The 13,316-nt window shown below is 43.5% G+C and overlaps 1 protein-coding gene across 2 annotated transcripts in view; it reads right to left on the bottom strand.

Moving 5' to 3' along the window:
• Window positions 1-13,316, bottom strand: part of NEK9 (NIMA related kinase 9) — a 119,848-nt gene that overhangs the window by 35,098 nt on the left and 71,434 nt on the right. For both annotated transcript variants that reach the window (XM_030213804.1, XM_030213805.1), the window contains one exon: window positions 9,576-9,746. In XM_030213804.1, the coding sequence (XP_030069664.1) occupies window positions 9,576-9,746 (171 nt within the window). The remainder of the gene's footprint in view (window positions 1-9,575; window positions 9,747-13,316) is intronic.

Below are 13,316 nucleotides of genomic sequence, written 5' to 3'. Positions count from 1 at the left end.
TAGAACATTACAACCTAGTTGTTTGTTTGAATCAGTATAATTTGGTTCTGTAGCTGATCTCAAAGTCTTTAAAGAGTTCCAAATGGCCCTGAGTTCTAGGTGATTGAACATCTGTTTCCTGAGTCGACCATGTGCCCTGGGTGTGAAGCCCATCCACATGAGCGTCCCATCCCAAGTTGGATGCATCCGTGGTTAGCACCTTCTGAGGAGGTGAGATTTGGAATTGTAGTCCCACAGTCAAAATTCATCCAAATTGTCCACCAGAGAAGGGAATGAGTCAACCCTAAAGGATTCTGGATGACATCCACTAGGTTCCCAGCCTGTAGAGGTGTCCCAGGTGTGTCACTTTGTGTGTAACTGAGGCCTATGTCCCCAGGTTAGATAACCCAAAGCCTTACAAAACTACCTCACCAACCCAGCCAGTATCAAAGTCCACCTTCTATACTATCCTGCATAACATCCTCCTTCTTTCTGCCCTTACTTAAACCTTGTACATTACCAATTGTATCTGATAACCTGGAATGACTATGTTATAACAAAACTCTGTAAGCCACATTGAGCCTGCAAATAGGTGGGAAAATGTGGGATACAAATGCAATAAATAAATAAATAAAATAATCATAATTATTCCTTACTATTATAAGATCCAATAGGCTCTAATTACATCTTATCTTTCATATTTACTACTGATTGTTATTTATATCCTACTTCAATACCCATCGTTGTTTAACTGTTATTTTTCTTATTCTGCTAAATTTGAAAAATTGTACTTCTTGCATTGTAACTTACTACAATATTTTTGTAAGCCACTTTGAGCCTGCTATCAGTGGGAAAAGGTGAGATACAAATGTGATAAATAAATAAAATAAACAAACATACAGGTCTGGACTTGATTCACCTGAGTATTAGGGCTGCTTGGACATTTGTTTTTGTTACATTTGTACCCCGCGCTTTCCCACTCGTGGCAGGCTCAATGCGGCTTACATGGGGCAATGGAGGGTTAAGTGACTTGCCCAGGGTCACAAGGAGCTGCCTGTGCCTGAAGTGGGAATTGAACTCAGTTCCTCAGTTCCCCAGGACCAAAGTCCACCACCCTAACCACTAGACCACTCCTCCACTCTACCAGCCCATGGACACGGCTTACCAGGCCAAGGACACTGTTCGCACAGAAAACATCTGCACTTCATCTCAGGGGGTGAAGCTGGTTACCGGACAAATTTATAACTCCCAAGCATGCGATAACACTGGTGAGCTCCTTTTGGAGGTGCCAACAGAATGTCTGGATCAACGCTGGACTTTTTTTTGTCTTAGAAGGCCTGTATTTCATCCACTGGACAGCATGTGTGTCCTGATTAGGCCATAAGAGTCACCCGAGGACAATGGACAGAGGTCTGCTCACCACATTTGGAAGACAAGAAGAATTCGAATTTGGCTTGGTGCGGTCTCAGAGCTCTGGAGAGAAAACTTCTTATTGTACCAAAGCACTGGGCCTTCCTATACAACCTTGTTACAGGGAAGTAAGCTAAGGATCATGGCTGTCAACCAGTGCCAAAGACTAATTGCCTGGGTTGCAGAAGTGATAACGATCTTCTCTACACTGATCATCTTGCTTTTCAGCTTGGTGAGGTGGATCTCAAAGTCAGCTTGTATTTTAGTCCTTTACAGCTGGGGAAGTGCAGGTTGAGAAATTTCCCACTGTAGAAGTAAACCCGGATTTTCACTCTGAGACTTGCTCAGAGTGAAAATCCGGGTTTACTTCTACAGTGGGAAATTTCTTAACCTGCACTTCCCCAGCTGTAAAGGACTAAAATACAAGCTGATGCATGCCACTATCTTCTCTTACATGAGCACGCAGTTATGGAATGCACTATCTACAGACCTGAAAACAATCAATGAAATAACTATCTTTCGCAAATCTCTGAAGACATACTTCTTCAACAAAGCCTACAATGAGAACCGACAACCTCACTAATCCACCTCACCAACCCACTCAGTTATGAAAGCCCACCTTCCATAATCACCCTAATCACTCCCTTCCTTCTCTCTTCCCGTACTTAATCTCTGCACAATACTAACTGTATCTGATATCCTGGAATGACAATGTTAACAAAACTATGTAAGCCACATTGAGCCTGCAAATAGGTGGGAAAATGTGGGATACAAATGCAATAAAATAAATAAATAAGTAAAATTCAGATCATAAATTTCTGATCGCCATAGGCAGGTTTAGTTCTCAAGCATGGTTTATATAGCCGGGTATATTTGGCTTGTAGTTCTCAGGTATAATTCTCAGCACTGACAGATATATATAAACAGATTTCTATTTTGTATAATCCACAGTGAAATATACATATCTTTCGTGTTATCCTATAGGAGAATTTACTGTGTGTGTTTACTTGCCTTCTCCTAAGTATTATTGTAATTATCATCTATATAATAAATAATGTATTTCACATATTGGCATAGCGTTTCTTTGGAAATTACCAGTTAGATCACCAGTGGCGATCCTAGCCTGCATGACACCCGGGGCGGATCGCCGATGCACCCCCCCCCCCCCCGGCGAAATGACACCCCCCCCGGGTGCACGCCGCTGGGGGGGGGGGGGGCTGTGGCGCACACCTGTCAGCTGACTTCGCTGCAGCTCCTTCTGCCCCGGCCGGAACAGGAAGTAACCTGTTCCGGGGCAGAGGGAGCTGCAGCGAAAGTTAGTGAAGTTAGTGAACTCAGCTGACAGGCGCGCGCCACGGCAGCCCCCCAGCGGCGTGCACCCGGGGCGGACCGCCCCCACCTTGGTACGCCACTATAGATCACAAATCTGGGTTATTTTGCTTTTTCTTGTTCTGGAGCAATCCTCTAGAAATGAGTCCAGATAATTGCTATATTAGATGAACACTGTCTCTGGGCTATTGTTTACTAAGGTGATTAGCTGCTCTGCAATTTCTCACTACACGCCACCTGAGACCACAGTGAAGCTAGGGTCCACTGGGCCTCCCTCGAATGAAGAAATGCCATGGGTGTGATGTTCACCGGTGAGGCCACGTTGCCCATCAATCTCAACATTTGCCAAGCTGTGACCGTGACCTGCTTGTTGCAGTGGTCCATTGAGGCCAGAGTCGATAAATTACAGTCGCTGGACCGGGAGAGGGTGAGATTTGGGGTAGTTTATGACAAACCCTAGCAGCTCCAACACCCAAACAGCTAGGCGCATGAACTCTGATGCTTCTTCCCGAGATGTGCTTTTGACAAGTCAATCTTCCAGATAGGGAATCACATACACTCCCGGTTTTCATAAGTATGCTGCTATTACATCTAGATATTTGGTGAACACTCTGTAAGCTGATACAAAGCCAGAGAGCAGAATGAGGTATCGATAGTATTGTTTCCCTATTCAAAATCTGAGATACCTCTTGTGACTGGGAAGTATCAAACTGTGGGTGTGAACATGCTTTAAGTCCAGAGAGCATAGTCAATCAGTTGCTGGATCACGGGTAAGAAGGTGCTCAGGGCAAGCATACTGAACCTTTCTTTGATTAGGATTTTGTTCTGGGCCATTAGGTCTAGGATAGGGCGATATCCCCCCCTTTTTCGTGGGCACAAGGAAGTACCTGGAATAGAATACCTTCCCTTCCTCCCCTGGTGGCACAGGCTCGACAGCATTGGTCTTTCTTCTACAAGTACCTGCCTGTACTGGGAGCTAATTGACGACACTCTTGGTGAGCAATTTGGTGATGGTTGATGCCAATGAAGGGTGTAACCATGACGGACTATTTGATGAACTCACTGGTCAGAGATTACAAGGAGTCACCTTTGTTGGAAGAAATTCAGCATCCCCCCTTATCAGTAGGTGGCTTTGCGTGTGGCTATGCTCGTCTGCAGCCAGTCAAAAGCTCATCCTTTTCTTTGACTGGGGAGCCGACTGGGCTTTCTGGGGACAAGGCTGGTTATCCTGTGGACGCTGACCTTCGGACTGTGGGGCAAAGTGGGAAGGTGGCAGAAACCTACGCCTTTGACAGTAGTAAGGTTGCTGCCTAGGCCAACTAGGAAATGTCCATGAGGAGGTGGTGGCAGCTAGAGGGTTCCAAGCTAAGAGTCTGGACAGTATCCATATGTTTCTTGATGAGGTGAGAGACCTCACTTTTTCTCCTAATAAGTTATCCCCATGGCTAGCCTCTCCCGAACCGCTGGATCCAGGTCTGAGACATGCAGCCAGGACAGTCTGCTTATCCCCATACCCATGGTGGAGAGTCTGGATGCTATGTCAAAAGAATCATATGTGCCCCTAGCCAGATATTTTCTGCACTCCAGCTGCTTACTGGCCAACTGGCGAAGCTCTGCAGCCTGCTCCTGTGGGGCAGAATCTGCAAGACTGAGTGTACTGTGGACCAGTAAGTACAGACTCATGTAAGTTCATAGGGCGGGATGCAGGCAATCAGCATCAAGGCCTTAAAAGCTTTCCTCCTAAATGAATCTACAGTCTGGGCCTCCCTACTTGGAGGAGCCAAGGCATGAGTCCTGGAGCTTCTAAGCTTGTTTGAGGGCGGACTCAACCACTAGGAAATGGCACAGCAGATGGGCTCTCTCTAATCTGGGAGCATTCTGGATATGATATTGCATATCCACGTTCTTTGGTGCCATCTGCACTGAGAGGGGGAGATTCTCAGCACCTCGTCAGTGCATCTCTAAGGATAGGGTGTGGTGGTATCATGACCCCTTCCTTAGGTGGCGTCTCATAGTCCAGGACAGTCAACATTTTCACCCTGGGCTCTTCCTCCACTTCCAACTCAAATGGGATGGCTGAAGCCATCTCCCTCACGAAACTGGTGAAACAGAAACCCTCAGGTAGAGATTTTCATCTCTTGACGTGGGCAGGGGATCAGAGGAAATACCATATTTTTATTTTATTTTGTTACATTTGTACCCCACGCTTTCCCACTCATGGCAGGCTCAATGCGGCTTACATGGGGCAATGGAGGGTTAAGTGACTTGCCCAGAGACACAAGGAGTTGCCTGTGCCTGAAGTTGGAATCGAACTCAGTTCCTCAGTTCCCCAGGACCAAAGTCCACCATCCTAACCACTAGGCCACTCCTCCACTCCATGACTCCTTCACCAAGAATATGGACCGTCCTCTGAATCTCACGAGTGGTCCCAGTCAGACTCTTCCCCATAATCATAGTGGGCTTGATGAGTGTGTCTGCCTCAGCGGAGTGGAAGCCTGTCCATGTCCTGAAGAGCATTGAGATAGTCCTACTCTTATTCTGGTGAAGCGTCTTCCTCCGACACGGAGAGCAGTACTGCATGTGTCGATGCACACACTCCAGCATCAAGGATGTCTGCACAGACATGGAAGAAGCCTCAGGAGGATGCTGGGGCTGATCCGCAGCTAGCACAAGTGCCCTCGATGACTGAGTGGGCTGCAGCTAAAGCATCTGTGCCAGTTCCTCCCTATGCATGGCTTGGAACTGCTCATCGAAGGATGGCATTGGCAAAGGCAGGGATTTGGTTGATAGGCACCTGAGAACATGTTGGTGTTGAGCTAGTAGCAGGGACCTGGCTGCTTCGAGGCTCATGTACCGGAACCTCTTCCAAAGAGGGGAAGCAATCCTGTACTGGTGCTTCTCGGGTACCAGTGATGACAATGCCTCGGTGCTCCCAGCACCATGTGTCAAGGAGGACTGATGCTTGTGCTTCTTGGGCTTCCCTCCCACGCACTGCATCGTGGTCCTTTGGCGCCGATGAGGATGATGCCAAATTTGAGTGAACCCATGGCATTGGGGTCCAATGCTAACGGGTCCCAGGGTCTGCTATCAGCGCCCGATGTCAAGACAGTTGGAGACCTTCTTGATGCCGGTGCAGCTATTGTGGTCAGTCCTTCCAGTGCTTATGTCGATGGACCAGACTTCAAAGAGCCAAAATGTTTCTCCTGCTGGGCCTGCCTCTCTCTCTGCATTTTTAACTACATTTTCAAACAGAGAGAGCAAAAATTAGGATCATGGTTAAGGTCAAGACACCCAATGCAACATGAACGTAAGAGTAGCCATACTGGGGTCAGATCAATGGTCCATCTAGCCCAGTATCCAGTTTCCAACAATGTCCAAGCCAGGTCACAAGTACCTGGCAGAAACCCAGACTGTGGCAACATTCCATGCTATCAATTCCAGGGTAAGCAGTAGCTTCCCCATGTCTCTCTCAATAGCAGACTATGGACTTTTCCTCCAGGAACCTGTCCAAACCTTTTTTAAACCCAGATACGCTAACCGCTGTTACCACATCCTCAGGCAAAGAGTTCCAGAGCTTAACTATTCATTGAGTGAAAAAATATTTCCTCCTATTTGTTTTAAAAGTTACTTCCATGTAACTTCCTTGAGTGCCCCCTATTTTTTGTACTTTTAGAACTAGTAAAAAATTGATTTACTTCTACTCGTTCTACACCACTCAGGATTTTGTAGACCTCAATCATATTCCCCCTCATTCGTCTCTTTTCCAAGCTGAAGAGCCCTAACCTCTTTAGCCTTTCCTCATATGAGAGGAGTTCCATTCCCTTTATCATTTTGGTCGCTCTTCTTTGAACCTATTCTAATCCTGCTATATCTTTTTTGAGATAAGGCAACCAGAACTGAATGAAATACTCAAGGCGAGGTTGCACCATGGAGCGATACAGAGACATTATAGTATTTTCGGTCTTATTCACCATCCCTTTCCTAATAATTTCTAGCATCCTGTTTTGTTTTTTTGGCTGCCACCACACACTGAGCAGAAGATTTCAACATATTATCTATGACACCCAGATCTTTTTCTTGAATGCTGACCCCCAAGGTGGACCCTAACATCAGGTAACTATGATTCAGATTATTCTTCCCAATGTGCATCACCTTGTGTTTGTCCACATTAAATTTCATCTGCCATTTGGATGCCCAGTCTTCCAATTTCTTAAGGACTTCCTGTAATATTTCACAGTCCGCAGGTGATTTAACAACCTTGAATAGTTTTGTATGATTTGCACATTTAATCACCTCACACATTGTTCTGATTTCCATATCATTTATAAATTTGTTAAATAGCAACGGTCCCAGTACTGATCCCTGTGGCACTCCAATGGTCACCCCTCCTCCATTGAGAAAAATGACAATTTAACCCTACCCTCTGTTTTCTGTCCAATAACTAATTCCTAATCCACACCAGAACATTGCCTCTTATCCCATGACTAAGTTTCTCAGGAGTCTCTCATGTGGAACTTTATCAAAAGCTTTCTGAAAATCTAGATACACTACATCAACCGGTTCACCTTTAGCCACATGTTTATTCACGCCTTCAAAGAAATGAAGCAAATTGGTGTGTGCGGGTCCGTAACGGAAATCACCCAATTACATTGGAGGTCTTCTGAAACATTGAAGAATCGAGGCCAAATTAAACTGCTCATTTATGACAGAAAAAGGGGCAGTGGTTAAATTGAGGTCGGGCTCCAGCAGAACAAACAGGCCTAGCCAGTCGCGTAAAAATGAAGAAAACTTAGATGTGTCGAAAAACTAAGTGGCTAAAGGGAAAAACAAAAACACAACAAGTAGAACATAAAACATGAGAAAAAAATAAAAAAAATAGTAATGGCACTGCACAGGAAGGCACTGAAGAGAGAAAATAGCTGTACTACGTTAACACACATTCTCTCAGCTCAACAGAAAATGGAAGACCAAGGAACCTGCGCTTGTGCATCAGGCGGAAAGGCGCCTATGCATGTGCAGTGGGATGCTGCTATAAATTGGGGATAATATTTCTGGGATAAGCAGCATAAAATGTTTTGTACTTTTTGGGGATCTTGCCAAGTATTTGTGATCTGGATTGGTCACTGTTGGAAACAGGATGTTGGGCCTGATGGACCTTTGGTCTGTCCCAGTATGGCAATACTTACGTACTATGTACATATGTAAATTTGTTCAACTCGCTAGTCAGCGTCCACACTGGTCTCCGTCGGATGATGTCACCCATCTGTGAGAATATGCGACCTGCTTCTCCTTGGAGAAATAATAGTTCAGAAGGCCAGTGCTAGGCAGACTTCTGCAGACATCAGGATCAAGTGTGTGTATTTGATACCACATTCATATTATCTGTTATGAGTGAGAGTGCTGTGTATCACAGTGGGGGAGGGAAAGACATCTTAAAGTTGAATTTGCGAGTAAAATGTTAGTAATATTGTTGGATCATTGGTTTAATCATCAATTGATAATTAATGTGACTGCTGGGCAGACTGGATTGACTAAGGGCTAGACTTTTGTAACACTTGCAGCACCCCCAAAGCAAGCTGAGGGTCCTACCTGAGTACTATGATTCAAAGCATACGACTGATTTGTCCTTCATGAATCCTAACAAGTACAATTTTAAGATCTAGTCAGTCAATCTATTTAGCTACTGGATGGTATGTGACTGAATACCACTGATACACAGTAGTTCTTTATGCAAAACTGTTTATATGTAAATTGCTTCCTGAATTGTTTAGGGATTCAAGTTCTAGACCACTGGATCAGCTCTTCTCTTTCCTAATAGCAGAGCACTTGAGTGCCATGTTGCATAATCACAGATGATTATTATACATCACTAACCAGACTTAAAAGAGAAGGGTGTAATGTATCCATGCTGGATATTATGGGAAAGGGATGTAATAGGAATTGTGTGTCCCTTATTGTCTGGTTCTCAGCAAACCTTGAATGAGAACAATGAAAACATTCTGGGAGGCAGAGAAGGCAATACTGAGGTGATTCCTCATTAGTCACACAATAAACAAGAATAAAGATGAAATTTAAAAACTTACCTGTTTCCTTTCCTTGAGTCCTGCCAGTCCAGTCCAGACAAGCGTCTGCACTAGTCTGACATGGATAAGGAATAATGAAAAAAAAATTTTAAACCTGCAGTCAAAGATCTGTGGATTTAAAAAAAGAAGCAGAACACTCATCCATGCAAAGCTATTTCAACATGAGGAACTAAGCAAGAGACTAACTTATAAAAGTTCATTAGCACCAGAAATGACTTTACAGAAAAGCTACAAAGAGCTTGACAACTGCAGAAACTCAGTGACGTTATGCACAAAGCCAAGCTGCTTCACTGGTGAGAAAGAAAAGGGTGATATATCTGCAGACATCCAAGTACTACAAGCAAGAATTATTCAAGTCACATACTAGAAAATGGATGACACAATGATACAGGTATTGACTATGAATAAAACGATTAGGCCATACAAAAAAATAATCAGAGATTTATATTTTGCAAGGGTAATTTAATTTAAAAATGTAGATACCATTCTTCCTGAAGCCAAATCAAGAAACAAAAGAATCCAACAGAGCCTCCTAGATGCCAACAGTGCTGGCTTAATCTTGCTGCTAGATTTGGCAGTGCAGGGGTTTGATCCAGAAACAATGAAAACTATCAGAAGCATAAGAAAACTGGCACTGCAGGTAGCTTGAGGTCTCCATTGGACTAAGCCAAACTTCTTGTCATTCTAAATCTAGACATGCGTTTTAGAATCGTGAACATCACTGAACTTGGATGGCAGTGGCAGACCAACACAACACTTTAATTTCTGACTCACCCACAATGAGGATAGTGTGCCAGCCATGACATGACAGATCTGGCACATGATGTAAAGAGCCAAAAATGGGCCGAGGCCATGAGGTACAGATATCAGAGCTGTGAGGTCTTTCTGACGGGGTCATCGCAAGACGCCCATTTCCACCATTGCCCCAGGCAAAGATGTGATTATCTGAGACAGGAAAAAGGTAAATCAGATATTGGGTTGCATGTATGGATTTCTCTTCTCTACTTTTCAAAAGCTTTGGCCAGTTCATTCATCTCCAGTCTACATTTCTGTACCAAAACCAATTTCACCTTTTCCTACTCATTTTAGTCTTTCCCAGTTTTTATCTCACTTTGTGTCTTCAGTTTATAACTTCCTCTGTGTGTCCAATTATCTCCTCCATTCAAGATGGGATGTATCTCATATTGTTTTCTTCTTCCCTCAACCTGCTTCACTACTGCCCTACGGAACAATCAATTCCCACTCAACAATCCAGAGAAGTTTTGAATCTCTTCCTCTCTGTTAAGTTCACTTTTCTTCCACTTATAGAGGTATGGATACCATATCACAACTCTCTCACTCTTGCTCAGAAGTTCTTAAAGCAGAAGTCTGGGCACACCCAGTCAGTTGGGTTTTCAGAATATCTGTAATGAATATGCATGAGATAGATTTGCATGCAATGCCTCCATTGTATGCAAATCTCTCTCATTCATATCCACTGTGGATATCCTGAAAAATCTGGTTGACTGGGGTGTTCCAAAGACTGGGTTAAGAACCATTTCTCTAGTTTGTTCTCTCGTCTTCACTTGATTATCCAAATCACTGCAAGGTAAGCTTAATCTTCTCATGGTGACACCTCATTTGGAGGATAATATGTAATTCTGGAGACTGCATCTTCAAAAGGGATCAAAAACCTGACCAAGCAAGTTCTCTTAGGCCAAGAATTGATAAATCCCGGGCCCCTGGTGCCTAGGATTTCTTGCCCTCGAATGTGGTTTGGGTTTTTTTTGTGCTGCTGTAGAAAACACACTTCTTCCTCCACTACTGCAATTCGGCTCACTAAAAGCTTGAGTCATATGGTGCAAGAAGCTTGGATACTTCATGGTTTCAATTCTCACAGGATTTGAAACCGTGAGACTGGCTCAAACTTCCTGCACCATGCAGCTTAAGCTTTTAGTGAATCGAATTGCAGCAGCAAAGCTAGAAACATGTTGTTTCTTTACAGTGAATGGAAAGCAAAGTGAGTGGAATTGAATGGCAGGCTCTGAAAGACTAGGTGAAGTTTTGAGTCAGGAGGATATGGGAAACAGAGAGACTAGGTGAGGGCTTAGTAGGGAACAAGAGAGACTGGGTGAAGGCTTGGCGAGGAGGGGGTGTATGAGAGAGAGACTGGGTGAAGGCTTGGTGAGGAGGGGGTGTATGAGAGAGAGACTGGGTAAAGAGACAATTAACTCTTTACTTCAACTATCAAGCGGTTGATGTCACACAGCCGACACCATGCTTGTGGAAGGAAGACTACTGGTCTTTGGAAGTGATGTGCCGTGGTACCCTAAGGGACTGACTTTAACTAAACTTTCAGCATAGAATGGGAAAAGATCCTTAGTAAATCGGTTTCTAAAGGAAATAACACACAGTTGTGTATGGGATGGAGGGGAAAAACTAAATTACTTACCTGTAAGAAGGTGTTCTCCAAGGACAGTTTCTCTAGCACTATTAGACGTACACGGGTAGGAGTTAAAAGCAGCATCAAAAAGATGACACCACCTACATATTCTGACATATAGGTGATGCCATGCATGGAGCAAGTCACTTAAATCTCCATTGCCCCAGGGACAAAAAAAAAAACGAAAACCTTAAATTGTGAGCCCTCTAGGGACAAAGAAAGTACCTGCATATAATTTGTACAGTGCTGTGTATATCTAGTAGCACTATAGAAATGATTAACAGTAGTAGTAGTCAAGGATAGATATGTGCGTGTATGCCTCCTTGAGAACTAGAGAGCAAAGCCAATCAAGTTATATCACAGGAAATAGTGACCCAATTTTTCTTTGAGTAGAAGCTTAAGTCTCACAGTTTGAGAATTGGATGTACTCCCTTTCTTTTTTTTGTTATAAGAAAATATCTGGAACAGAACCCTCGACCCCTGTCCGGCAGAGAAACTGGTTCTATTGCATTCTGCCAGAGGAGGGCTTCTCAAAATATTCATTTGGAGGGAGTTGAAACAAGACTGTCTTGGTGGATGGTCAGGAGATCTTTTTTGCCAACGCAGAGTGTAGCCGTGCTGAATGGTCATAGGTTATGGGAGGTCACCTCGGTTGGAAGAGAATGAGCCTTCCCCCTACCAGTAGGTCGTTTGGCTTGGACAACTGTATGGTGGCAATGCTCGCTAGGAAGGATTAGGCTGTTTAGACCAAGAGGGTCTCTGGGATTTTCGACCCGCTGCTGCCTTGAATGTGAACGTTGGGGCATAGTCCTTTGAGGTGGAGGAATAGGAGTATAACGACCCTTAGACATATAGTAATTGGAGCATCGATATCCTCCTGCAAATCTTCTAGAAGTAAAAGTAGTTTGTGGCCTGAAGTATCTTTATAGTATCTGTACATTTTTTAATCAGATCAGCCACTTTGTCAACAAACAAGTTTTCTCCATGACAAGGGACGCTCCTAGACAGCAGATTCGAGGTCAGAGACCCTGAGTCAAGAGAGATGTCACTGCTATGGTGGAGATGCATGAAGAGACATCAAAGGCCTGCCTTGCCAGATATTTATGATAGTCAATAAGTTTTCTGTGTTTATGGAATTCCTCAGCTTTCTTAGGGGAAAGAATTCCGCAAAAGATATGCTGTATTAAAGATTTTAATAAATTGTGGAATGAAGTTGATAATTCAATATGCGATTAGTGAGCACTGAAGCTTGAAAAGCTTTTCTACCAAAAGACTCTAATGTTCTAGCTTCTCTTCCTGTGAGTGCACTTTAAGGCATTTAGGGAATGATGGGGTAATTGTGTTTTTTTTAAACTCCAGTGGATTTTTCCACAAGCTGGAGTAACCCTTGTGGTGTTCTGCAGGGTTCTCCACTTTCTCCTGTATTATTTAACATCTTCATGTAATCTTTAAGCCTATTACTAGAGAAACATGGCCTCATTCATTATATCTATGCTGATGATATTTCAGTACAAATTACTATAAAATTGATCTCTGAGTTAGATAATACAAATAATAGTCATATATGCATGAAATTGGTGGAAGGATGGATGCAGGACCAAGTTAAAGCTTACCAAAATTTTGCGTTTTAGTTACCATTCAGATTTAAATCCTAACACTTACAATTAATAACACAGCTTTTACTCTTTCCCCAATCATTACAATTTTGGGTGTTTATTTGAATTGTTCTATTTGTTAGAATTTCACAAACTGTGCTATAAAAAAAAAGTTTGTTTTGGTTTTTTTTTTTAATGAAGTTTGCCTGTACCACCCCTGGCCATTCCAAGGTAATGGAAAATTAAGAAGTTTGCTCAAGACCACAAGGAGCCATCATGGATTTGAACCTGAACCCTCCAATTCCCAGTCTGCTGCTCTAGGCTACTCCTCTGCCATGAACGACTTGATAAGGGGGGAGGGGGTGGGGAGAATGAGAACAGAGAGATAGACAATCAACAGCATTTCCCTTGTTTGGCCAGCAGATGGTGTTTGTTTTTTGTTTGTAAAGCTGTTGCAGAAATTACCTTTCTTTTTCCCACTTAAGCACTGAGGAAAAA

The sequence above is a fragment of the Microcaecilia unicolor genome, chromosome 9 (genome assembly GCF_901765095.1).
Source record: "Microcaecilia unicolor chromosome 9, aMicUni1.1, whole genome shotgun sequence".
In the NCBI taxonomy this organism is placed as follows: domain Eukaryota; kingdom Metazoa; phylum Chordata; class Amphibia; order Gymnophiona; family Siphonopidae; genus Microcaecilia; species Microcaecilia unicolor.
The sequence above is the reverse complement of the archived record's forward strand: the minus strand, read 5'-3'. Positions and strand labels throughout refer to the sequence as shown.